This window comes from Pyxicephalus adspersus, chromosome 1 (genome assembly GCF_032062135.1).
Source record: "Pyxicephalus adspersus chromosome 1, UCB_Pads_2.0, whole genome shotgun sequence".
In the NCBI taxonomy this organism is placed as follows: Eukaryota; Metazoa; Chordata; class Amphibia; order Anura; family Pyxicephalidae; genus Pyxicephalus; species Pyxicephalus adspersus.
Genome location: NC_092858.1, coordinates 84,605,945 through 84,631,121, shown reverse-complemented (window position 1 = coordinate 84,631,121; position 25,177 = coordinate 84,605,945). Strand labels below are relative to the sequence as shown.

General features: G+C 37.9%; 1 protein-coding gene across 3 annotated transcripts in view; it reads left to right on the top strand.

The window, feature by feature from the left end:
- Positions 1–25,177, top strand: part of TRIM37 (tripartite motif containing 37) — a 55,249-nt gene that overhangs the window by 7,440 nt on the left and 22,632 nt on the right. For 2 of the 3 annotated variants that reach the window (XM_072416554.1, XM_072416538.1), the window contains exons 2-18: positions 262–363; positions 1,250–1,290; positions 4,864–4,980; positions 6,305–6,392; positions 6,838–6,960; positions 7,711–7,834; positions 8,902–8,969; positions 9,213–9,337; positions 11,361–11,411; positions 13,987–14,068; positions 14,754–14,830; positions 15,275–15,454; positions 17,202–17,316; positions 20,976–21,173; positions 21,875–22,014; positions 22,818–22,909; positions 24,117–24,308. In XM_072416554.1, the coding sequence (XP_072272655.1) occupies positions 262–363; positions 1,250–1,290; positions 4,864–4,980; positions 6,305–6,392; positions 6,838–6,960; positions 7,711–7,834; positions 8,902–8,969; positions 9,213–9,337; positions 11,361–11,411; positions 13,987–14,068; positions 14,754–14,830; positions 15,275–15,454; positions 17,202–17,316; positions 20,976–21,173; positions 21,875–22,014; positions 22,818–22,909; positions 24,117–24,308 (1,915 nt within the window). The remainder of the gene's footprint in view (positions 1–261; positions 364–1,249; positions 1,291–4,863; positions 4,981–6,304; positions 6,393–6,837; positions 6,961–7,710; positions 7,835–8,901; positions 8,970–9,212; positions 9,338–11,360; positions 11,412–13,986; positions 14,069–14,753; positions 14,831–15,274; positions 15,455–17,201; positions 17,317–20,975; positions 21,174–21,874; positions 22,015–22,817; positions 22,910–24,116; positions 24,309–25,177) is intronic. The other variant, XM_072416546.1, reaches the window with a different exon arrangement.

The window sequence follows — 25,177 nt, the reverse complement described above, 5'->3', positions numbered from 1 at the left end:
TGTGGTCCAAGATGCATGACAACCCAATATATCTAGACTTTTTTTGTTTAGTGTAGTCAGAACCACATGAGTGTTACCATCGCGTGTGTGTGTGTATATATATATATATATATATATATATATATATATATATATATAATGTGTGTGTATATATATTATATTAGCAAGTTACAATAACTTCAAGGTATACCATCCCTATTACAGTTTAAAGTCCTGAGGTTAAATTGAATTTAATGAAATGACACTATTTTCTTTATATAGGGCATAGCAGAGGTCTTCAGATGTTTCATTTGCATGGAAAAGCTAAGGGATGCCCGCCTTTGTCCACACTGCTCTAAGCTGTGCTGTTTCAGCTGCATTCGGGTAAGTGATTTTCTTTTATACATTGCTCTTTTTTATTCATATGCATAGTTTGTTAGCAGATGTTAGCATTAGCAGATTGGGAACCGATTTTTTTAATTAGTGATGTCCCTGCTTCTTATGCAGATGTGGAGACATAATTATTAAATAGGTGTATGAGATTAGCTTCAAAACTTGCTCTGTTTCTGGGGCTTGAAGACATGTTTTAGGGGAAATATAACAAATTTAGTTTTGCTTTTAAAATGAGCTTGGTCCTAACAACTGCTTTTACTTGCCTTCTCTTCAGTCCTCCTTATCCTGATTGCCAGTGAAAATGAGGTGACATATTTGGTACTTCTTGACTTGGGATACTTAGAATGTACTTACCTGATAGTTGTGGTGCTTGATGTTTCAAGCATCCTGTTCACATGAAAATGAATTTATGATTTAAAGACAGAATTGGTCTAACATGAGCTTTTCATACATGCAAACCACCAATCTAATCTAACCTTTTTAGCAATAGATAATTCTACAACACGGGGATTAAGTACTGACTGAACATGAACATTTGTGAGCACCAAAAGACCTTGGCATTAGACAGGATTTGTTTTTTTTCTTCTTGGTCTTGTACAGCTGTACTGTAGCCTAAAAATAAATGATGTCCCAAAAGAAAAAGGGTTATTGCACTGCTTATCCTATTGACAAGGCTTTCAGTACCTATAGTGTCACGGAGCATGTTTTTTTCCATTTGTCAAGTAGAACAAAAGTACTTGTATATTGTGATATTTATGAAATTGCATGTACTTCCTAAAAAACTTTTGTGTTTGACCGTGAAAGAGAATGTGTAAAATATAAACTGCAAGCTAAAACATGTTTTTGTTTTTTTTTTTTGTTTTTTTTATTATTGCAGAGATGGCTGACTGAACAAAGAGCGCAGTGTCCACACTGCAGGTATGTAAAAGTTCCTTTTCTCATCCATTCTGTGAAAGTAATCACGTATCCAGGTCATGTCTATAAATATGTCTTTCTCTCCTCATCTGTAATTCACACGAGATCAGGAATTAGTTTACAGAAGAAATCATGGAGGATCAGTTGAATTACCAGAAGTTAATGTCATGTTTTATATACATATGCAAGCTTTTGTAAGCCTGAAAGAATTAAAGCTAATGCAGCTAAAATGGCAAAAGCTAAAATGGCAATTTATAACATTTTAGTTCTTGGTTTTAGATATCCTTTAATGTGACAATCTTATCCTGTTGTCTACTTCCCTTTCTCTTTTCCTATTGCATAATAAATCATGAACCTCAGTCAATATGCCTTAAAATACTCAGTACAAAACTGTACTTCCACAATAGATTTGATATCACAAAGGCCAAATCTTGTCCTGAGTGACTTGTCCTGTGCAATGGCTCCTAGCTCAATATGATTTTGTAAAAAAATAAATTGTAATTCTCCCTTTTACTGTTTAAAAATAAAAAAAAAATCAAAAGTATTATAAATATTATTGTTATTAAACAGGAATTTTATAGCCCCCAACATATTACGCAGCGCTGTACATTAAATAATAGGGGTGGCAAGTTAGAGACCCTGCCCCAAGGAGTTTACAATCTATGTGGTGGGGGAAGTCTCACACAATAGTAGGAGAGATATGGAGTGATGGGGAAGTAGTGAGAGTTTTAAGAGACAGAGAAAGATGGGTGGGCAAGTCTGAAAAAGGGTGTTTATGAGTGCTTTTTTTTTAATGAGCAGAAGGCAGGAGCAAGCCACATAGGACGAGGAAGACCATTCCAGAGAGTCGGGGCAGCTCTAGAAAAGTCTTGGGAGCCGTGCATGTGATGAGGTTATGAGTGAGGGAGTCAGTAGTAGGTCATTGGAGGAGAGAAGAGAGCAACTAGGGGAGTATTTTTCTACCAGGTCAGAAAAGTAGCTTTGTAAGGATTTGAAGGCAAAGCACAGGAGCTTGAATTTGATGGGTGAAATGGAAGCCAATGAAGGGAACTACAGAGAGAGGCAGCAGAAGAAGAGCGGTGGGAAGAATGGATGAATCTGGCTGCAGCATTCATAACAGATTGTAGAGGAGAGAATCCTGTTAATGGAATACCAGAGAGGAGGATGTTGCAGTAGTCCAGACGAGAGATAAGAGCACGTACAAGAAGTTTGATGGTCTCTGTGGACAGGTAGGGGGGATTTTGGAGATGTTGCGCAGGTGAAAGTGACAGGACCTGGAAATGTTCTGAATATGGGGGATAAATGAGAGGGCAGAGTCGAAGATGATGCCAAGACAACGTGCCTGAGGGGAGGGACGAATGACTGTGTTGTTGACCGTTATGAATATGTCAGGGGGAAATTTGGAATTTGAGGTGGGGGAGGGAAGATGATGAGTTCAGTTTTATCCAGGCTGAGTTTCAGAAATCGCAGACATCCATGATGAGATAGCTGACAGGCAGCATGAAACCTTGTCCAGAAATGAGGGAGACAAATCGGGGGTGCACAGATAGATTTGAGTGTCATCAACATACAGATGGTACTGTAAGCCAAAGGAGGATATGAGACTACAGAGAAAAGAGAACTAGTCCAAGGACTGACCCTTGGAACCCTGGAAACACCAACAGGAAGGGGAGTTCGAGAGGAGGAAGTACTATGGAAAGAAACTTGAAAGGAGCGGTCAGACAGATAAAGCAAACCAAGACAGAGCAGTGTCACTGATACCAATGAAGCGCAAGATTTGGATTAGAAGGGGGTGATCAACAGTGTCAAACACAGAGGAAAGATCAAAGAGAAGACGGGAAAAGTTCTCTTGAGACTTAGCTCTGTGGAGCCAGTAAGTGCTGTTTCCGTGGAATGGGCAGCTCAGAAGCCAGACTGGAGCGGGTCAAGGAGAGAGTTGCTGCTCAAGTAATCAGTGAGTCTTTTGAAGACAAGGCGCTCAACGATTTTGGAAACATGGTAGAAGGTAGATGGGACGGTAGCTAGAAGGTAAGGAGGGGTCTAGTGAGGGTTTTTTCAGGATTGGGGGAATAATGGCATGTTTGAACGCGGAGGGGTAAATACCAGTATAGAGGGAAAGGTTGAATAGTTGGGTTAGGGCGGGGGCCAGGGCGGAGGAGTGGGCACGTTGTAGATCAGGGGGAAGAATTGGGTCAAGCGGAAGGTAGTAAATGGAGATGATGAGAGGATACTTCATCCACAGTAACAGGGCTGGGGGAGGCCAGTGATGATGTACAGAGGGAAGGGGTGGATATGGTTGGGGTGGCCTGCTGAGCAGACACATAATGTCTGATTTTGTCACGTTTATCCCTAAAGTAGGTGGCTATGTCTTGGGCAAAGAAGGTGGTTGTGGGGGGAGCAGGTGTGGGATTTAGGAGGGAGTCAATTGTTAAGAAAATCCTGCGTGGGTTGGAAGCTTGTAAGGAAATGAAAGTGGAGAAATAATTTTGCTTGTTGACAGTGAGCTCTGTGTTAAAGCTTTGTAGCTTGGCTTTGTAGTCCATGAAGTCAGCGGTGAGGCCAGATTTCCTCTTCTGGCGCTTAGCTGTACGAACAGTCTTTTGTAAGTGTTTGGTGTGACTGTTGTGCCAGGGTCAAGAGTTGGCAGGGAGGGGGTAGCGGAACGTGGCAGGGGCAACTTTATATAGAGCCAAGGAAAGAGTGGTTTAACTGGGTGGCAGCTTTATCTGGGGAGGTGATTTTGGAGAGAGTGGGGGTTAGGGACACAAGGCATTTTGAGAATAGGTTGTGATCCAGGTTACGGATATCTCTTTGCCATTGGCCAGGTCTGGGATCTGGTGAAGGGGGCCAGGAGTTAGATAGGTTGAAAGCAATTAGGTTGTAGTCAGAAAGGCGAAATAGTGAGTTGTCAAGGTAGGTGAGGTTGCAGAGTTTGAAAAATACCAGGTCGAAAATGGGTCCAGCGATGTGTAGGGCCGTTGATGTTCTGTGTGAAGTCCAAAGGAAGAGGTAACAGAGAGCAGTTTGGCTAAGGATAGATGGTTGAGGTCATCCACTGGAATATTAAAGTCGCCAAGGATGAGGGTGGGCAGGTCATGGGAAAGAATATCTGGGAGCCAAGAGGCAAAGTTGTCAAAAAATTGTAAGACTGCGCCACGGGGGTGGCAGCAATAAGTAGTAGGGGGCGGAAAAGACAGACGAAGTGGACTTCCAATTAACGGGTCTTCCAATTAAACAACAATATATTAACTTTTAGCATTAAAGAGAACATTTTCGTCCATAATAGTGTGGGAAAATACTCTCAATGCCACCTTAAATGAAGGATATCTTAACAGGAGAGGATCCCTGAAACAATATTTCTTCCAACATGGTAAATCATACAGCTAGGGGTTCTAAAATTTCATCACATAGATTGGTGTTTAATACCAGATACTTCTTAGAGGTTTAAAGTGTTAAAATCTTTATGCATTCAGTGAACGAAGCCTGTGATGTACTGTTATAAAAATTTATGCCAACATCTAATTTGTATCAAACCATTGTTCTTTCAGATTTATTATATTTTATCTTTGCTTCCAGGGCTCCCTTACAACTTAGGGAATTGGTTAACTGTCGTTGGGCAGAAGAGGTTACTCAGAGGCTTGACACATTACAACTGTGCAGTCTCAACAAGCATGAGGAAAACGAGAAGGATAAGTATGTTAAATATATTTACCATATCTCACCTAATTTTATTAGCTTGTATTTGTAGTGTTAGCAATATTCATGTGCAGAAAAAAAAATATTATATCTGAGGTTATTATGCTTTTTCCTGGATAGTAATAATTGAGCTTTACTTCTAAACTGATGCAGAGTTATGGTTAGTTCCTACAGCTATATGGATTTGTGGTTTTAAAAGACATTACATGACACAACTCTGGTGCTATATGGTTCTGTACCTCAGATATCTGACAGGTGACAAGAAGTGATGCTAAAGAAGCCTACTAGTCATCATTTTTCTCTTTCGGTTCTGTAACATTTCCTTGGAAATCATTGTTAGCTGGGTTTTAGGTTGCAATCTTAAAGCTTTATGTAGGGCTGTTGAAATACATGAAATTCCTTTTAATCAAGACTTTGGTCTATGAATATGGAAGTGCCATGGGATACACAGCACCATGCCTTAAATGCCTCACCTGGCTAATTTTATAACCTCCACACTCTAGACCAGGGTTTCTAAACTGGGGTATGATAGAACCCCAAGAGTTCCTTCAAGTTCAGCACTACAAACAGATGCAGCGCCATCTTGCTTTCTCCTTCTTCTACTTTTCCTGTGCCTCTCTCTTCCACATTTTTACTTCCACCATTTTCTTCTCCCTGGTAATTTCTCCTTCTCCTTCTAATTACTATACTTACAGCTCATTGGTCATGACACATCTCTGAGCTGTGAATATTTGAGTGGTTCCCAAAGACCTGAACTGTTTCCAGGGTATCTCTAATATAAAAAGTTTGAGAGAGACCACTTTAGACTTTTGGCTCTCACCCCTGCTTGTCTTAAACCACTCTCACTCCACACTACTGCTCCTATTTTCTAATACTATTAAATGAACATGTCTTCCATTACTCTGCTTTTTAACCATTATTTTGTCCAACACATTGAGGTGATGTCAGCTAAACATATACATCCTCTTTTACGTTATGTGCACTACTAGCATACTTCAAATACTGGACAGAGGCTCCCAGTCCCTAGATATATATCTGCCCCTTCCATCCTCCTTATCTTTGGAAACTATACATTTATTTAAAAGTTATATACTTTTGTTTCATTAACACTATTGTTAAAAAATTACATTTTGCAAGACCCATACTTTTCATGGTATAAAATAGAGCTTTTTGAGAATACACCTGTTTTGTAAAAAAAAAGATTACAATTAAGACTCAAGCTAACCTTTAACTTATTTATGTGTTTATGATAAATGTTTGCAGAACACACAAAATAGAATTGCAAGAATATAATTTTTTTTTTCCTTTAATTTTGTTTCAGATGTGAGAACCATCATGAAAAGCTCAGTGTATTTTGCTGGACTTGTAAAATTTGTATCTGTCATCAGTGTGCCCTCTGGGGTGGAATGGTGAGTACACCTACATATGACAGTGCCACTTTCCTTTTTTTCAACTGACTTTTACTTTGTATGTTGGATGGCAAATTGCTAGTACCCCTACAGATTACCATGAAATTTTTCTGACATTTCCACAGAGCATAGATGGCACATGACCGGATAGCAACATAAATGATCTAAATTAAATTTAGAGAGGGTGGTCGGAAAAACTGGTTCAGACAGTTTTAAGACTCAAGACCCCAAGTACAGTGTTGGCAACCTCCTTTATCTAAAAATAAGTGGCTAAATTTTTCTTTAAGAATAGTAGGTAAATACACAGAAATCCTATGTCAATGTTTGGTCGCTTATTATGTTTTATTGTGTGGTGCAACTGTTTGTTTCATGATACGTGCATATTGCAAAATTTATGGATCATATATTGTCATCCTTCAAGTTCAATCATGATTTGTTTTTTCAGCATGGAGGGCATACTTTCAAACCGCTTGCTGAAATTTATGAGCAGCATGTGACAAAAGTAAATGAAGAGGTGGCCAAACTTCGCCGGCGGCTAATGGAACTCATTAGTCTTGTGCAGGAAGTGGTAAGACTTCATTATGTGGCAAACAAATTTTACTTTAGATGACTAAACATGTATCATGTGCAGTGAGTGGACTTTTAAATTTCATTTTTATTTCCTAACATTTTCAAAAAATAAATTAAACATCACACTCCTTTTGAGTTATCAAAAAAATGTAAGTGACAAACTGTTAACCTCCCTGGCGGTTTGAATTCTAAGTATTTTAAAATGTAAAAGAGGTACATTTAAAAAAACTTAATATTTTAAATTTCCTGCCTACCAGCCAAACAGTCCTGCCCTCCAGCCACACATTTGCGAGCAGATGCTGGCCGGGCATCACCGGGTTACACAGATGCCCGACCAGCATAGCCAGGTGAAAGAAGCTGCGGGCACCGCTGGAGGACTTTTAATCTCCCTGGCAATTCCACCCCGAATGTGGCTCCGTGTTACTGCTTTTGTTATGGAAAATTCACCCCGAGCCACACTCTGGGAATACCACCAGGGAGGTTAAAACATTTTTTTTTTTTTTTTTTAATTTTTTAAATACACTGGTTTTTGCTTATGCCTTGATACAAAAATTAAAAATTATTACTATTATTTATCAATATTACAATATGTGTGTAGATATATATTTATATTTACATTTTTTTCAGTTTTGAAAAACAATGTATGTACCAAATTTTATTTTTTTTGTACAACTGCATAGGCCTTTTAACATTTTGTTTTCATGTTATTCTAAATAACCAAAAATCCTATGCTTAAAATGTTTTGTAGGAGCGGAATGTTGAGGCTGTACGAGGTGCTAAGGATGAACGTGTTAGAGAGATTCGCAATGCTGTAGAGATGATGATTGCCAGACTGGATACACAGCTCAAGAACAAGCTTATAACACTTATGGGTACTTAAAGATTTAATTGTAGTTCTTAAAAGAAAACTGTAAACAGACATGCGGACATTGCAAATTCAGTTAAAGCATTGTATCTTTCTGTGTAGGCCATTAAGGGCATGATAACAGAGTTAAAATCGTAGTCTTGCAGCTTGAGGTTTCTGGTTTTCATTCAGTACAATTACAGATGCTGGTATATGTTAAATGTTATCAGGATTATATTCAGCCCACTTTCCTGCAATATGCTCTTCTTTGCTTTATCTCTGTAAAAGCTACTTTTACTGTTCCTGACAGAAGAATTACAAAGGTCAAGGGCAGTACAGTTCCTCTGCCCTTGCCCTTCACCTTATTCCTCCTGTTTTCAGCAAGATTTACAGAGCTGATGACATGACTTTGCTAACTACCTGAACCCGGTGTTTATTGGACACTGCCTCACTTCCTCTTGCCAGTGGAGGGCTTGTGGGTATAGATTGTCTCAAGCGGTCATTAGCAGTGTGGTGGACATCAACTCTCTTCATGTTACTTCCTTGGAATTTAAAACCCAGGGGGAAGGGTCAGTTTATGTTGTGTTTATTTTGATTAATTATGTACTTTTCTTTTGCATAAATTTCTAATGCATTTCTATATTTTTCACTGCTATTGTCTCTGTTCTCTGAATACATGTACTTTGTAAACCCCCCTTAATTCAAAACATAATTATTCCTCCTGTTTATAGCCATATTTCCTGGTATATTGTTTTTTTTAAATTTTACACTAAAGAATGTTATCTGTTATATGTTTACTAATAAATCACTAGTTGGGTAACTTAAAATATATCCAGGTCTAAACCCTGGGAACATCATGATTCCCTACTAGGGTGACTTTTGCCAATACAAGATGCCCAGCAGGGCACCTTTAACTGTTTTTAATAGGTGTCTTTCTTTGTGTTTGAATTGAATATATACATTTTGGAATTAAGATTGTCTAGCATTTACTATTTAGTAATGTGTAAAGGGGAGAGTCTGACTTTCAGAGGTTTAAAGCAAACAAAACACAATCTGTATAATGTATGTTTGTGATAGATTTGCTTCCATTTTCAGGCCAGAAGACCTCCCTGACCCAGGAAACTGAGCTTCTGGAATCACTTTTACAAGAAGTGGAACATCAGGTACAAAACTGTTTTATTTTGTTTAAAGTGGACCTAAACTTTAAAACTAGCTAAGTGACATGCACATCTCATTTGCCAAAAAAAAAAATCCCTGGCTCACAAAAGCAATGTGGGGCACTTCCTAAAAATTACAATTGAAAACTGCAAATTTCCTTTTTAGAATATACTTTTTAATCTAATATGCAAGGAATAATTTTGAAGTGCTTTTTATAGTTTCATATTTCATTGTTTAATATTTTTCAGCTTCGTTCCTGTAGTAAGAGTGAGCTCATCTCAAAAAGTCCAGAGATTCTGATGATGTTTCAGCAAGTTCATAGGAAACCCATGGCTTCCTTTGTCACCACACCAGTTCCACCAGATTTTACCAGGTACCTTTTGCTTACTGCTTTTAATTGTAAAATTTGTGTTAAAAGTGTACACTATATTTGTCAACAAATATCTTGGTTTCAATATTTATAGGGAAAAGCAACTGCACTAGATGGAGGGAATTTTCTTGTCAATATATTTTAAGGACTGTACTTTTACTTTAGTAAAAGTTAGTAACTACATTTTAGTGCAAAGTCATTGTTAAGTTTTTTTTTAATTTGCATGGCAATAGCTCCCTAAGGATTTATACTTGCTCCAATATTTAAACCTTTAAAAGACCATCAAGTTTAAGAAGAAAAAAATTGTAATAATTAGATTCCTCCAATAGACGTAATATTACTTTCACCTTTCAGGTGTTCCATCTCTTCTACCTTTGCAAACATTGCAACACCTAAAGGACGCATTTCGCATTTGAGACTGCCTAGAGTGTTGGTTACATGTTTTCTTTGTCTCAAGCTGTGGTTCCTTTCTATTCCCCCGTGTCCTGTAGTAATATAGGGGGCCACAGATAGAAAACAGGGTTCTCAGTTGGGGACACAGGCAGCTGATACTCTTCTTTGAAGTGTTGAATTCAGAAAAGTGTAATGGAGGTTAGGTAGAATTTCTCAGATTTTTTACCCCTACATTTTTTATATATGAGTTTTTGCTAGAGGGCAGACAGATGACTAGGAAGAAGGGAGAGTTATACATTGTACACTGATCTGTGACTGGGGTCTATATACTGTGTATAGTGAGACATGTATTTAATTCTGGGTAGAATAAAATACTTGTTTCACTAGGACGTTAAAAGAAGAATATTTCAGTTTTTAATGTACATCATTGGGTTAATTGCTCACTCTATATACTGTGTGTATGCAGTACTTTGACTGGGAATATATACAAAAAAACTTGGTTTTTACTGTGGTATAAACAGTAACTAAGATTAGTACAGCTTTTCTTCAACTATTTTTTTTTTTTTAATAAACCTCCCTCCTAAACCCAGGCATGCCCTTCCACTTTTTGTGTTCCAGAAGTTGAAATGGAGAAGGTAAGGTAAAAAAATGTGCACAAAGGTGTCCTGACTACTGAAATTGCCTTTTGATAAGTCTTCCAGAGGTTTGCTGTATGTAAGTTGAGAGCATGCCATCTAAGACTCATTCGCAAGGAAACAAAATTTTCAATTTTGTCTGAACTGTGTTTATCTGGACCCTGTTTGTTTTTGTTTGTTTTTTTTTTTTTCCCCTGAACCTATTGCCAAAATTTTAGTGGGGCTCCACAGAATTATAGGTAAGTAGTGTTGTTTTATTTTTAGTACAGTTCTGCTTTAGGGGCAATGAGAGGTTGAGTTGCACTACAAAAGTATTCTCCCACTTGATGCCTGACTGCCTGTAAATCTGAAACGCAGCACTACCCTTTTAGGAGATCAGATCTACTTGGAATTTCTGTTTCACAGTGTTGTTTGAGCTTTGATTTTTTTCAACTAGAGCCTCTGCTATCCCTGCTCCGATTGCTTACTTTGATGGCACAGCTAGATTGGTTTGATGCTACTATCTGCTCTCATGTTAGGTTATGTTATCTGACCAATTGCTCATTCTGAGGATTCCTCTTGCTGACATGCTTTGCCTTTAGGAGATGCCAAATATAACACTAATACTGAGATAATGCCATTAATGAATGCTAAGTCTGAAGAAGAGTCACATTTTACCTGCTGACAGTTACGGAATAGTGGCGGTATGCAACTTGGAATCTAAAAAAACGTAACAATGATGTAAAAAACGAGGGCTATGAATAATATACATCCTGGTTCTGCCAGATACATCTGTGTGACTAGTGTTTTATAAACTTTTTATTTATTTTATGGATTGTTGTTTGTATATGTGTGTATTGGTAAAACAAAATTATGTTAATAAAAGTGATTGTTTTAGAAACCTATATGTGCAATGTGTAATATCACTAAAAACTACTCTGGGTGATCTTGAAATTTAATTTCAAAACTAGTCTTGGCGTAATGCCCCCAGCTAATGTGTTTACCTGTTTTGTCTGCAGTGAACTGGTTCCTGCTTATGATTCCACTACATTTGTTTTGGAGAACTTCAGGTAATGTTTTCTGTTTTATCAACACTTCTTACCTCTATCTAATGTTTGTGGTATGTGTGGTATATGTATATAATATACATTTTCACAAATATGTTGCATGATTGGTTCACAAAATTTTTTTTTTTAAGTGGTGGGCGGGTAGCAATGGTGCAATCACTCTTTGTGCAGTGTCTTTGTGTTACTAGCCTGGGTCCTAAAGCAAAAAATCTGACATCTGCATTAATGCACATCACTAGTATTGCTACAATAATTGTTGCTGGCGCTACAGGCAAATGTGCATTTAACAGGGGGGCACAAAATCAACAGTACATGGGACAGGAAGTGGCTGAGTAATGCAAAATGTTGCACAGCTGGAAGCATAATTTTGACAAGGGAACTACTTAATCTTTAAAACTATCATTGCATTCATGCAACAGTACTTCAAAGGTGATAGAATAGAGGAACATGTTGAGGAGGTATTCTACTATAATGGTTGACTAATTAACAAGTTGGGAGTTCTGCTTGACCTTAACTAGTACAATTATTGTTCTGTTTATGTATTGCTGACTGTATTTTCAAAGTAGCTGCAGACAAGGTGTGTAAATGTAATCTGCTGCAAATACTGTTGGGTGCGATGAATTCATTCTCAAGAGCCATTATTTCTATGCTGTGGTGCATTTATCCAGTCCCTGGAGAGCTAAACTAGTTAAAACAAGCAGATTTTGCATAGGTTTACTTACAGTGTAGAAAATGCCCACTTGCTAAGGCTGACAAATAGAAAGCACTGGGGATCCATCCAGGTGAGCTTTTTGCCACCTTCATATGGCTTACTTTAGTCACATGTTTGGTGGAATAGCTAGAACTTTGGATTGCATTATTTAATTCATAATTGACAAAGCATGTTGCGTATATGCCTTTCCTTCCTCCATTTAAGTCAGTGATCACAGCTCTTAATGACCAGAAGAAAAAACACATTAAACATCTGCATTTTACAATTGTTCTTTTAACTCACTTGAAATCAGCATGCACATTTAAATCTGTATTTACTGGTATTGTCCAGGTTAGAGGGCGAAGGCACTTTTTCAAATGTAATGTTTCCAAGACATAATGTTTTTGAGTCAAGTGAATCAAACCTGCTTTTGAATTTCAAAGCTGTTCTTGCCAAGCTATGGGTGACTGTCTTTAGGTGTCTGTTATTGAGTGCTGGTGCTCTTTGGATTGTTTAAGTACAATATGAGTATGGCCACAATATTATTTTTAATGCAAAATGTTTAGATGGCCCTATACACATGAAATTTCTTCCTACAGCTTACCTTAAAAAGATGGAAACGCAGGAAAACTATGCTCTATTTATCTATGTATCTTTCTTTAGTAGAGCTTAGAGGAGCGTGGTTAGAGGTCCCACTATTTTACACTTACTATTTAAAACAAACATTTTTTTTTCCACATAGACAGCAGCCATAGTCTTCAAGACAATTTGCCAAACAAGTCCAATTTAAAATTTCTACCAATAAAGTGTTCTGTTGTCCTGTTGTTTTACCTACGTCTGTGTACAGCAACACAGAAATTTTTATGCATGAGGGAAAAACATTACCTTTCCCCATAATTTAGGCAATTTTTTCCTTTGACAATAGAACCATCAACATTATTAAATTATGTATAAACACTAGTGAGAAATTAAAATAGAAATGTTCAAGTTTAAATATTGCCCAAAAATGAATGTCTGTCAGAACATAATATTCTCTTATCACTATAGATGCAGAAGTGTCTGTCGCTGTATTTACGGTCAAAAATAAGATGTGGGGCAACTTTCTTGCGTAGTGTGAAACATGTTGTATAATGTAGTGTAGTGTCAAATTTATTAAGATATTCTTTACTGTATTACTGGACAATTCTCATTTTTATTTATAATTCATCTACTTTGTTTCAGTTAATTTTTAACATTCTTTAAATTAATGTGTTTCCCAGCATTTTGAATTGTAGAGAATATTCTTTCTGTTTATCCCTTTCACCTTTTAACAAGTAACGAGTAAAACAAGGTGGTTTGGACCCAAAAGCATACAGATTCTCTAAAATATTTTACGCTTAATAAATCTGCAAATCAGTCTGATAAATTGATTAATATAACATTATAGATCATAGATCAGTGCAGATCTGAAGCCAGATGATGAGATTTATTCTTAAATGGCATCTATACCACCATGTTTTTTTTTTTTTTTCTTTTAAATTGCAATAAATTGTGCTGTAAAACATAAAGCTTGACTCTGACTCGCTGATTTCACAAAACCAATGCTTCTCCAGAAATCGTATCAATTAAATGCTGCTTTTTAGGAGCTCCCCATATATAGGACTGTCAGCATGGAAAGATCATCTAAGCCCCTTTTCTTAATTACTGTTCTGTATATGTTCCATGTTTAAATGCCAGCAGATATGTTTTATTTGCTCTGCTTGCAAAATGGCTTCCATTGAAGATAAGGCCATGAGTACCTGTATTTTTTGTGTTGGTTTCTATGGCCTCCTAGACAATGTGAGCATTCAACATCTGCACCTAACTCTCACATTTGTTGCTCATGGGTAATTTTCATTGTCTCCTTAGCACTTTACGCCAGCGCGCTGACCCAGTGTATAGTCCACCATTGCAGGTATCTGGTCTCTGTTGGAGATTAAAGGTTTATCCGGTGAGTTGTCAACTTTAAATATGATTTGGTTAACCCCCCTAGCGGTAAGCCGAAGTGTGACTCGTGGTGGATTTTCCAGGCAAAAAGCGGTATTCCCGACAGTTATATTACATGTTATATTACGTTTAAATATTTTTTTTTACAGATTTTTGTTATTTAAAGTTTATTAATAAATTTGGTAAATGTATTAAATATCGGTGAGTTATGCCAAAGAATTATAGCCTACAATGAAAAATAAATTTCCTAAATTGTACCGCTTTTTGCATGGAAATTTGAACAGAATTAGACAGCTAGTTCAGGTTAAAGAAATATTTTATTATTAAACATAATCTTCAAGTGCATTCATAAGCAGTATTTAATTTACATACCCTTTTAAAGGAGAACTCTGGGTAGAAGAAAAGACTTGTTTTACTAGGACATTATAAGAAGAATATTCCAGTTTTAATGTACATCAGTGGGTTTAATAACTTACTCCAAGCTAGGCAAGAGTTCCCTGTTGTAAATTGTCTCTCTCCATTGTAAAGCAATAACAGTATTTATTTGGAACATTTATTTATGCTATATTATGCTGTTCTAATGTATGGTTGTCAAAATACAGTCTACCTTTTTTAGGAACTATTTCAGTATGTGTTGTTTCTGATTAGTCTTCCTAAAGGTTTACATGTATGTGCTGTTTCTATTTCAGGATGGAAATGGAGTAGTAAGAGGATACTATTTGTCTGTCTTCCTGGAACTTTCTGCTGGGCTCCCAGAGACCTCAAAGTATGTCTATTCATTCTAATGAATTCTAACTTTTTGTCTTTGCATTCTGGTAATTTATTAAAATTTTCATGTGTTATCCTAAAAACTTGTCACAATGACTGGAGTTAGCATATTGATTAGTCTGTGTGATCATGATTACAGGGCGCATCAAACCACTATCAAAGTGATGGCAGAGATCTGCTCATTATACAGGGAGAGCCGCAGTCTCCCAGTGCAGGGCTGAGATGTCAGTGGCGCAGCTCAGTCCTGCACTTCAGAAGTTTAAGACCGTTTGACATTCTCACATCCTTTCTCACTTTTCTGTGGATCTAAAGCTAACTTACACCTAGGGCTGAGAGCAAAAAAATCGTTCTGCATACTATACTTGTCATTAAAATGCCCTCATGGCCACAGAAAACCCAGAGTTATGTTGCCTCTTTTCATAATACAATTATTTCCTTCCAGGTATGAATATCGTGTAGAGATGGTTCACCAGTCTTCCAATGATCCTGCTAAAAATATCATCAGGGAGTTTGCATCAGATTTTGAAGTGGGAGAATGTTGGGGATATAATCGTTTCTTTCGACTTGATCTACTTGCGAATGAAGGCTACCTTAATCGTGCAAATGATACTGTAATTTTAAGGTAAAAGTTTGGACAAAAAGCATAGATTTACGCTATGTTGATGATTTATCCAAAATATAAACATTTTTTGGAAGGTAAAAGCACCTCAATGTATGTTTTTCAGTTGTAGAATAGTGTTTTGTCAATTGTAGAATAGGGGTTTACACTCTTGACGTACTGTTGTGTCTGTCACACCAAGTTTTCAAGAGGCAAACAATTGGGAAGACACACAGTATTAAATGGCATCCAGTGCGTGCACTGCATCATAGAATCATACCCAGAAGGAGCATCACCACTGCAGCCAGCACTTTTAGTGCAATCATTAAGAGCGCTACAGTCACCTCATCACGTCAGCACTGTTTTCTGCAGCTTTAAAAAGTGTCTAGCACTAGGAGTAGATCCAAAGAGAAAAATGTCCCAATCTGTCACATTGCCAGCCTAAAGCATAAGGAAAAGGTAAATATAATTCACAATGCCTCCCTCAGGAAAGCAAGAACTGCAGAATGGGCGCCGAACCCACTGGTGGGCTTTTCATATTGTAGGTAGTTCCCAAGTTATACATAGTCCCAGTCGATAAACGTAGGACACCAAGATACAAACAGGGCTTCCCTGCGCGCTCTGTGCAGGACAGAGGCTTGATTGGAGGGGGGGGGGGTTTGCATGACTTGCAGAAGAAATCTTTTGCTTAACTCAGCTGAGACTGAGCTCTTCTGCAAGCTCTTGTAACTCTTTAATGACCAAGGCAAACTCTACAGTTGTTTCTTTTTGCATATCAAAGCTCAGATAAAACCTTTCCACAAGAAAAACATTAGAAACTCTGCTCTCGGGTTCTAACTATCCAGTTCAGGAGTAGCCTAGCGCTCTGCTTTTGCATTAGAGAATTGGCGTTAGTTTACATAGGCTAACAAGGTAATTATGCATGCACAATACATCTCCATCTTTTTCTTTTACAGTTTTCGTAATAGGACAAATGCTATGTTGTGTGTGTGTGTGTGGACCAGTGTAAAAAAAAAAAAAAAAAAAAAAAAAAAAAAACAGCTTTCTGCCTTTCCTTTTCTGTTTGAGACTATTGTCTCTCCTTCTTTAAGACTCTTTTTACAAGGGGTAGGGAAAAGGCAGTGTTAAGTTCCAGAACCTCTTTCTTGCCTGGAGTAGTTTCTGAGTTTTACCAGTACATTGTTACTCCATTCCTCTGTCCCCAGTTCATGAAACAGAAATTTTCTATCAAGGTGTACTATATGCGCTATATCTGAGTGCTTTTCAGCATCACAGAATTGTTTTACAGAGTTGCAAGGCTGCCTCCTGCTGTTCTATTTACATGTTCTTTAATTTTTACCAATTTGTTGTGTTGCTCACCCCTCATTTGGACTGCTTTTGAATGTTCTAAAGGATGAAGAAGAGTTATATCTCATCTTACATGTTAAAAAAAAAAAAAGATCAAGAGCAAAATGTGTATTTCTTCGTGGTAAAATGTTCTTTTGAATTACTGTATTGTGCAATGATGTGTTTCTTAGTGTTCATGCCTAAAGAGTGTTTTGATTGTCCTTTTCTGTACAATGATTATTCTCCACTTTTGTCTTGTCAGTTGGTTTTGTTTGGGTCAGCTTGACTTTCACTCACAAAACTCAGTAGAGTAATAATAGTAATTGTGTTTCATCAAAATCAAATGACCTTAGCACTAGACTGAACATTTGTGATTTAAGGTACCATTTAATGGTCTTGCATGCTTTGAATGTTAAATTTACTGTACATTTTTTTTGCTGTGAAGATTTCAGGTTCGTTCCCCTACCTTCTTCCAAAAGAGTCGAGACCAGCACTGGTACATCTCTCAGTTAGAGGCAGCACAAACCAGCTATGTTCAGCAAATAAACAACTTGAAGGAAGTAAGTGTTAGTCTTTGGCTTTGAACAATGTTCCTTGTTATCGTTTCATGTTGATTATTTTCAATTTATTACCTTGCCTGTTTACATTTTTCTGGTTTTTACAAAACTGATAGCTTAGGTATTTACAAGCAACACACGGTTGGCTCAATGGCTCTTTGCAGCACTGGGATCCCGAGTTCGAATCTTGTGCAGGGCATTATCATACAAACTACATTATGGATGAGGAGGATAAAGTCTCACACAAAAGGAGGAGAGATGTGGACTGAAGGAAAGTAGTGAGGGTTTTAAGAGACGGAAATTTTTAAATGAGCAGAAGGTAGGAGCAAGCCGAATTGGACGAGGAAGACCATTCCAGAGTAGGGAAAGCTCTAGAAAAGTCTTGGAGCCCTGCGTGTGATGAGGTTATGAGTGAGGAAGTCAGTTTTAGGTCATTGGAGGAGCGAAGAGAGTGGCTAGAGGAGTATTTTTCCACCAGGTCAGAAAGGTAGGTTGGACAAGAGCTGTGTAGAGATTTTGGTGGCAAAGCACAGGAGCTTGAATTTGATTCTCAGGTGAAATGGAAGCCAATGAAGGGAACTACAAAGAGAGGCAGCAGAAGAAGAGCTGTGGGGAGGATGGATGAGTGTGGCTGCAGCATTCATAATAGATTGTAGAGGAGAGAGTCGGGTTACTGGAATAACGGCGAGGAGGATGTTGCAGTAGTCCAGACGAGAGATAAGAGAGTGTACAAGGAGTTTGGTGGTCTCACAGGACAGGTAGGGGCGAATTTTGGAGATGTTGTGCAGGTGAAAGTGACAGGACCTGGAAATGTTCTGAATATGGGGGGTAAATGAGAGGGGAGACAACGTGCCTGAGGGGAGGGACGAATGACTGTTTTGTTGACCATTAGTATTATGTCAGGGGGAGATGTTGAGTTTCAGAAATCTGTCTGACATCCAGGATGAAATGGCTGACAGGCAGCATGGAACCTTATCCAGGACTGAGGTAGACAAGTCAGGGATGAACAAATAGATTTGAGTGTCATCAGCATACAGATGGTACTGTAAGCCAAAGGAGGAGATGAAACTATTGAGTGAGGAAGTGTATAGAGAAAAAAGAAAACCGGTCCAAGGACTATCCCATGGGGAACAGCAACAGGGTGGAGAGTTGGAGAGGAGAGAGTACCATTGAAAGAAACTTGAAAAGAGGGGTCAGACAGATAGAAAGCAAACCAAAAGAGAGCAGTGTCACTGATACCAATGAAGTTCAAAATTTGGATTAGAAGGGGGTGATCGACAGCGTCAAACGCAGAGGAAAGATCAAGGAGAAAGAGGAAGAAAAAGTTTCTTTAATACTTAACTCTGTGGAGGTCGTTGGCCACTTTAGTAATGGCTCTTTCGGTGGAATGGGCAGCTCAGAAGCCAAACTAGAGAGGGTCAAGGAGAGAGTTGCTGCTCAGGTAATCGGTGAGTCTTTTGAAGACAAGGCGCTCAACGATTTTGGAAACATATGGGACGGTAGATAGAAGGTAAGGAGGGGGTCTAGTGAGGGTTTTTTTCAGGATAGGGAGAATAATGGCATGTTTGAACGCGGAGGGGTAAATACCAGTAGAGCGGGAAAGGTTGAATAGTTGGGTTAGGCAGGGGGCCAGGGTGGAGGAGTGGGCACGGAGTGGATCGGAGGGTATTGGGTCAAGAGGACAGGTAGTAGATGGAGTATGATGAGAGGATACTTCATCCACAGTAAGGGCTGAGGGAGGCCAGTGATGAAGACAGAGTGAAGGGATGAATATGGTTGGAGTGGCCCAGTGAGCAGAGACATGTCCGATTCTGTCAATTTTATCTCTAAAGTAGGGTTGGAAGCTTGTAAGGTAATGACAGCGGAGAAATTTTGCTTGGTGACAGTGAACTCTGTGTTAAAGCTTTGTAGCTTGGCTTTGTAGTCCATGAAGTCAGCGGTGAGGCCAGATTTCCTCTTCTGGCGCTTAGCTGCACGAACAGTCTTTTGTAAGTGTTTGGTGTGACTGTTGTGCCAGGGTCAACAGTTGGCAGGGTGGGGGTAGCGGAAGGTGGCAGGGGCAACTTTATACAGAGCCAAGGAAAGAGTGGCGCTGAGCTGCACAAACTCTTCTTTGCAAGTGTTTGTGACGATGATGTGATTGTTGTGTCAGGGTCGGGGGTTGGCTGGGTGGGGGTAGAGGAAGGTGACAGGGGCAACTTTATCCAGAGCCAAGGAAAGGGAGTGGTTGAACTGGGTGGCAGCTTCATCTGGGGAGGTGATTTTGGAGAGAGTAGTGGTGAGGGACGTAAGGCAGCTTGAGAAAAGGTTGTGGTCAAGGTTACAGATATCTCTCTGCCATTGGCTAGGTCTGCGATGATTATATACCAATATAAAAAATAGGAATAATAGGATTACTGTGCAAAATGACAAATGTTTATTTTTCCAGCATTTCCATGTTAAGTTAAACTTTTTATTACAGTTGTTTTCTGTTAACTTGTATTAGATATGATGCAGACAAACTTGGCAATATAAAATTATGAATAGTTTTTTTTGTGTATATATATATATATATATATATATATATATATATATATATATATATATATATATATATATATTCTAATAATTTATGAATCAATAGATTAGAAAACCATCTTTAACAGCAATACTTTGAAATAGTTTCTTGTGTGACTTCACACAGAATTTTGACTCTTCTTTTTAGCAATGCTTCAGTTCATTGAAGTTTGTGAGCTTTTGTTTATGCACAGCCTTCAATGCATTTTGATAACAGTTGAGTTCAGGACTGTGACAGGGCCATTAAAAAATAATAAATCTCTTCTTTTTCAGCCATTCTGTTGTATGCTAGTGTTCTTGGGACTGTTGTAACACCCAATTTGGGCCAAGCCTGAGCTGTTGTACAGATGACCTCCTCTTTGGTTCTAGAACCCTTTTTTTATACAGTATGTGGTGGCAAGAAATTACCGTGCCTCCTTAAACTGCAACAGCAAGCCATAGGTTAGGATCATGTGAGTTGTCAGGGCCAAAAATATTATGGTATATCCCATTGAATCACAGACTCTTCCACAAGTTTTAATGTGTTTTTCAGTATATTGCATGAACCGTTTGACAAGTGTTAAAGCTAAGCTTGCAAATATATGCAATATAACATCTGAGATTTAATACGTTGTAAGCTTGCTAAAATGTATGGTAAACATACTGCCTGTCATTTTAGGAAACCCTTTCCTAAAGCATCACATGGCCTACAGTTGCAGTACATTTTTCCAATGCAGTGCACTGCAGTACAAAGCATACACATTGCAGTGTGTTTACCTTTTTAAAAACATTTAACTTGTTTAAAACTTGGGGTTACAATTGAAATACATCTCCATTGTTAATCACTCATCCCTTTTATAAAGTATGAAACCCTCCATATTATTTTGAATGTGCGCTCTGTATCAGGCTTTCTTTTTTTCCTTCTACAAAAAGTTTAAATTCAGTAGTTCTGAACTAAATTGTTTTAGATGTGGACCGAGAGACTCAGTATAGACTTAGTATTTATATGTTGTGCTTCTTTAATAATTGTGCTTCCGACCAAGCTGTTATTTCTTTGCATTTGTTCTTTGAATTTACTTTAAAATTGGTGTACCGTGACTGTGTGGTCATCTATTGTTGGGTTGTAGAGACTTGCAATAGAACTGTCAAGAAACCAGAAATCCAGGGGTATATCTCCTCCAGACATTCATCTCAGCCCCCAGAATGATGAAAGCCCAGAAACCAGGATCATAAACACAGATGTGAACATTGAGAATATTCCTGCTTTACCTAACTCTATGGATCCTGAAGAGGATGAGGACAAAATTCTTCATGATGTGTTTAATGTGAGCACCTTTTTGTTCAGTTTTACTTGCTTGTCTCTTCTTTCTGTTATCTAGCCCTTTTGTTTTTTTGTAAAATATATAATATGAAATAGTTGTCTCCAACTTGGATTGTGTTTGTTTTGGACAGTTAATCTGTATATTTGGACTCTGAGCCAGACATCTAAACCATGATGGAAAAATATTTTGAATACCAACTAAATCTTTGACAGGCTTGTCCTGTAATCAATTATACCCACCATCCCAGTAACCTTTTTTTCTTGAACTGTTTGGGCAGGTTCTTCCTCTTAGGATTTCTTGATCAAGGTTCCCTTGAGGCCTCTTTTGCCAGATCCAGGGTATTTTTGAGTTTTTAATCAGTGTCCAGTTTTACCTAATGGGTTACAAAGGAAATATTAAATGTTATGGTTAAAAACATTCTATCTATTTCTTGAATCTATTTAAGGTAAATTAGTTTTACCCCTCTGTGTTTATTACACAAAACAGAGACATGCTGGTAGTAGGATGGAATATACTGGGCTAACCTACCACTTACTTATTTCATCATTGTTCACTTCTGCTGTAAGCAGACGTATAACCCAAAGGGCAATACTATCCTTCACTTATTTTGTTTCTTACAGAATTCTTTGTTGCCAAGTTTACCTTTGTTTAATTTTTGTGTGATTTTGCTGTTGTCATTGTTTTCACTGCATGTCTTTTCTTAGCAGCAGGATCTCTCTGATGGAGACTTAGATACCGACTTGGCTGGAGATGATGAAGTGAACCATTTGGAGGGCAGTTGTTCTTCTGCCAGCTCCACAGCCACCAGCAATACAGAAGAAAATGATATAGATGAAGAAACCATGTAAGTATAGAATCCAGGCTATATAGAGTATAAATGTGTGATGGACCAAATGACAAATTTTGATACTAGACAATCCAGTCTAAGAATAAGCGGGACAGTGGGTGTAGGTACTGGGGTTGATTTACTTTAACTGCATTTGTGCCAATTCTTTTGACATAAGTTTTAACATAAATTTTAGCTTAAAAGCATGAAATGGCTATTCCTGAACTCTCTCGATGCATTCAATGATAAGGAATGAATATTTAAAGATCAGAGGCTCTTGCGTTTGACACTTACAAAATTGTACTTCCTGTCTATACTTGCTTGAGAATACCATTAAAACAGCAAAACTCATGTTAATCATTTTTTTTTGGGTGTGTTTTGTGCATTTTAAGAAAAGTACAGTCTTTAGCAGCGAAGAATGTTTGTTTTTATTTATAAATGTGTCTTCAAATGAAACAAAAGGATTATTGGCGATTTTGTATTTTCAATTTTTGTCTGTTTTGTTGTATGCCTTTGGTATCAGTTTTAGTTATTTTGCTGTTTATGTGTATTTTATTTTCTAATATATCTCCCACTATCTGAGACTTCCTTATAACTTGGTTCCTTTAAGGAACTGTTACCGACTGGATGCAGTCCATGTTAAAATGAAACAAGCTTCTGCCTTTAGCCACAAATTTTTAAATTAGAAATTTAGTTCCACTTTAAATATATGCAAATACTTGCATATCCATATGCTGATCACAGACTTACTTTTAGAGAAACTGTTTCACTTTAGAGCAAGTTTTAAATGTTATTGTTTGCTACTTTGTGTCCACAATTAGGTCTGGGGAAAATGATGTGGAGTATGGCAGTAACATGGATTTAGAAGAAGGCGAATTGATGGAAGATGCAGCTGGCGCAGTTGGAGCCTCAGGTACGATTTGAAAAAAACGGGCAACATTATCAAAAGTCTTAACAAGAGGAGTCCCTCTGCCAACGCACACTACAGATTTGTTCCAATTTCAGCTTTTTAAAAGCACCAGCATGTGCCTTTTCATCACCTGAGAGTACAGTACTGATCAATTGGATCCACACAGAGTTGCTACTTTTGCACGCTAGTGCCTACAGATCTTTGTGTTTTTCCTCATTGTATAGTTAGCTGACTATAAATAGGACCTCAGGACATGTCTGCACCTTTTCTGAGTATTGTTAGCTAAACAAAAAGCATTAATCAGTTCCCAGCTTTGAGTTTACAGGTAAACTCTAAAATATTTCACTATTTTTTTTGTTTTGTTTCTGTTTCAAATCTGCATAATCTTTAAACTCTGGTTCTATTCATCTTATAGCTGAATAGCTTGCATATATTGAAACACTTTAGTTAAGAATTATATCTAAGAAAAACAACCCCCCCCCCCACAACCATGACACAATGGTCAGTGTGCTGTTACATAAACAAAAACAACCCTGGTAAGAGGTCTTAGACCTGACTTGGGCTACGTACACTCATCAAATGATTATTTTCTGATGATTGCCTCCGGGCTGATATTGGACAAGATCCTGGCGCATCCAGGGACGACAAAAGAGGAATGTTCATAATGAAAGTGAAGGAGAGAGAGCACAGCAGGGTGCTGCTCTGTCGTTCTCCCCTTCCCCTCTCCATAGACCAGTACAGGGCTTTTTAATGCATCGTGCAGTCTTTTGTCTTTCGAAGGGATCATAGGAGATTATAAGAGTGGCCCTTTGACATTACATATTCAGTCCGGCTGTGACTTTTCAGTTTGACTGAGGCAGCATTTTATTGCGAATGTTTAACTTTTTAGTTATTAAAGCCCTGCTGTGGGCTAACTTTTTGTTTAAAAACTGCACCAAGGGCTTACAAACTAAAAAAAAGTGGTGTCCCTCTCTATAAGTCATTTTTGACATGATACCGTCAGCCTTTATAGATAAGGGATGGCCTGTGTCATTCAACCCAACACAAACCCACATTTCAAAATGTTTGTTTTTATTGTTCAGTCCCCAAAACTAGCATTTTGGATTTGGATTTTTTGAAGTATGCCAAAACTAGGTACTGTTTGTTTTGCCCACTCTATGCACATAGTATTTGGTCATTTCACTTAAACATATCTCTGTTCTCTTTTCAGCAAGCAGCCATACATATGGTAGCAGCAGAAACTCGAGACGATCTGGAAACATTAGTGCTTCAAGCAGCAGTAGTTTATTGGATCTAGACCCTCTAATTCTTATTCATTTACTTGACCTAAAAGACAGAAGCAGTGTGGAGAATCTTTGGAGCTTGCAACCTAGACCACCTGCATCACTTTTTCAAGCGTCAGGTACTTGTCTAGTAAATACCTTTTTTTTTTTATTATTAATAATAATAATAAACAGAATACGTAGTGCACACGTTGGGCCTTTAGTACCAATAGAGTATCATTTATTTGTCATAGCTTACCTTAGTATTGTTCCTGACCGTGTCCATTCCTTTATGACTGCAGAGTACCCATCTTCTAATGGCTACTTCCAGCAGCTTATGGCACTATGTCACAAAGCTCAAATGGCATCCAGATCTTAATCCAGTAGATCAGCTTTGAGATGTAGAACAGGAGATTTGCTGTCTTGTCAATAAGAGATAGCTATGCTCCTATTTCTTTAACTGTACTGTCTCTGATAGGTGTTGGTCTACATTGTCAATTAGGATTCAACCAGGCTGGTACCAGATCATATGGAAATCCTGACATTCATAATATTTTCCTGGTTGTTTACATCAGGTTGGTGACTCCATTTGTTACTGTGCCTCCCAGGAGTAACAGATCTAACATGTGCCACCCTTTTCTTCTTAAGCCACCAAATGCATGGTTTTATCCACATCTGCCATTGGCTGTCTTTCCTGATGTTCGTCCCCTCACACAACCCTTTCTTCCCTGTAATTGGGTTAATCAAACAGGTGTCCTGTAAGAAAGTCATTACACAAGGTAATAAATCATTTGTAGATGGAATCTAGTGGATTGCCAGGCTGTCCTATGTTAATTAATAAATATAACATGTATATGTTTGTTAAAAAAATAAACTGTCAGACCCTTTAGTATTTGACAAATGCTAAAAGGAAAGAGGAATGTTGTTCTGTCAACTCTTTCCTGTTTGATTTGTTAAATATATTATTGTAAGCAATCCCGTCTGAAAAAAAACAAAGATACCTGTTGTG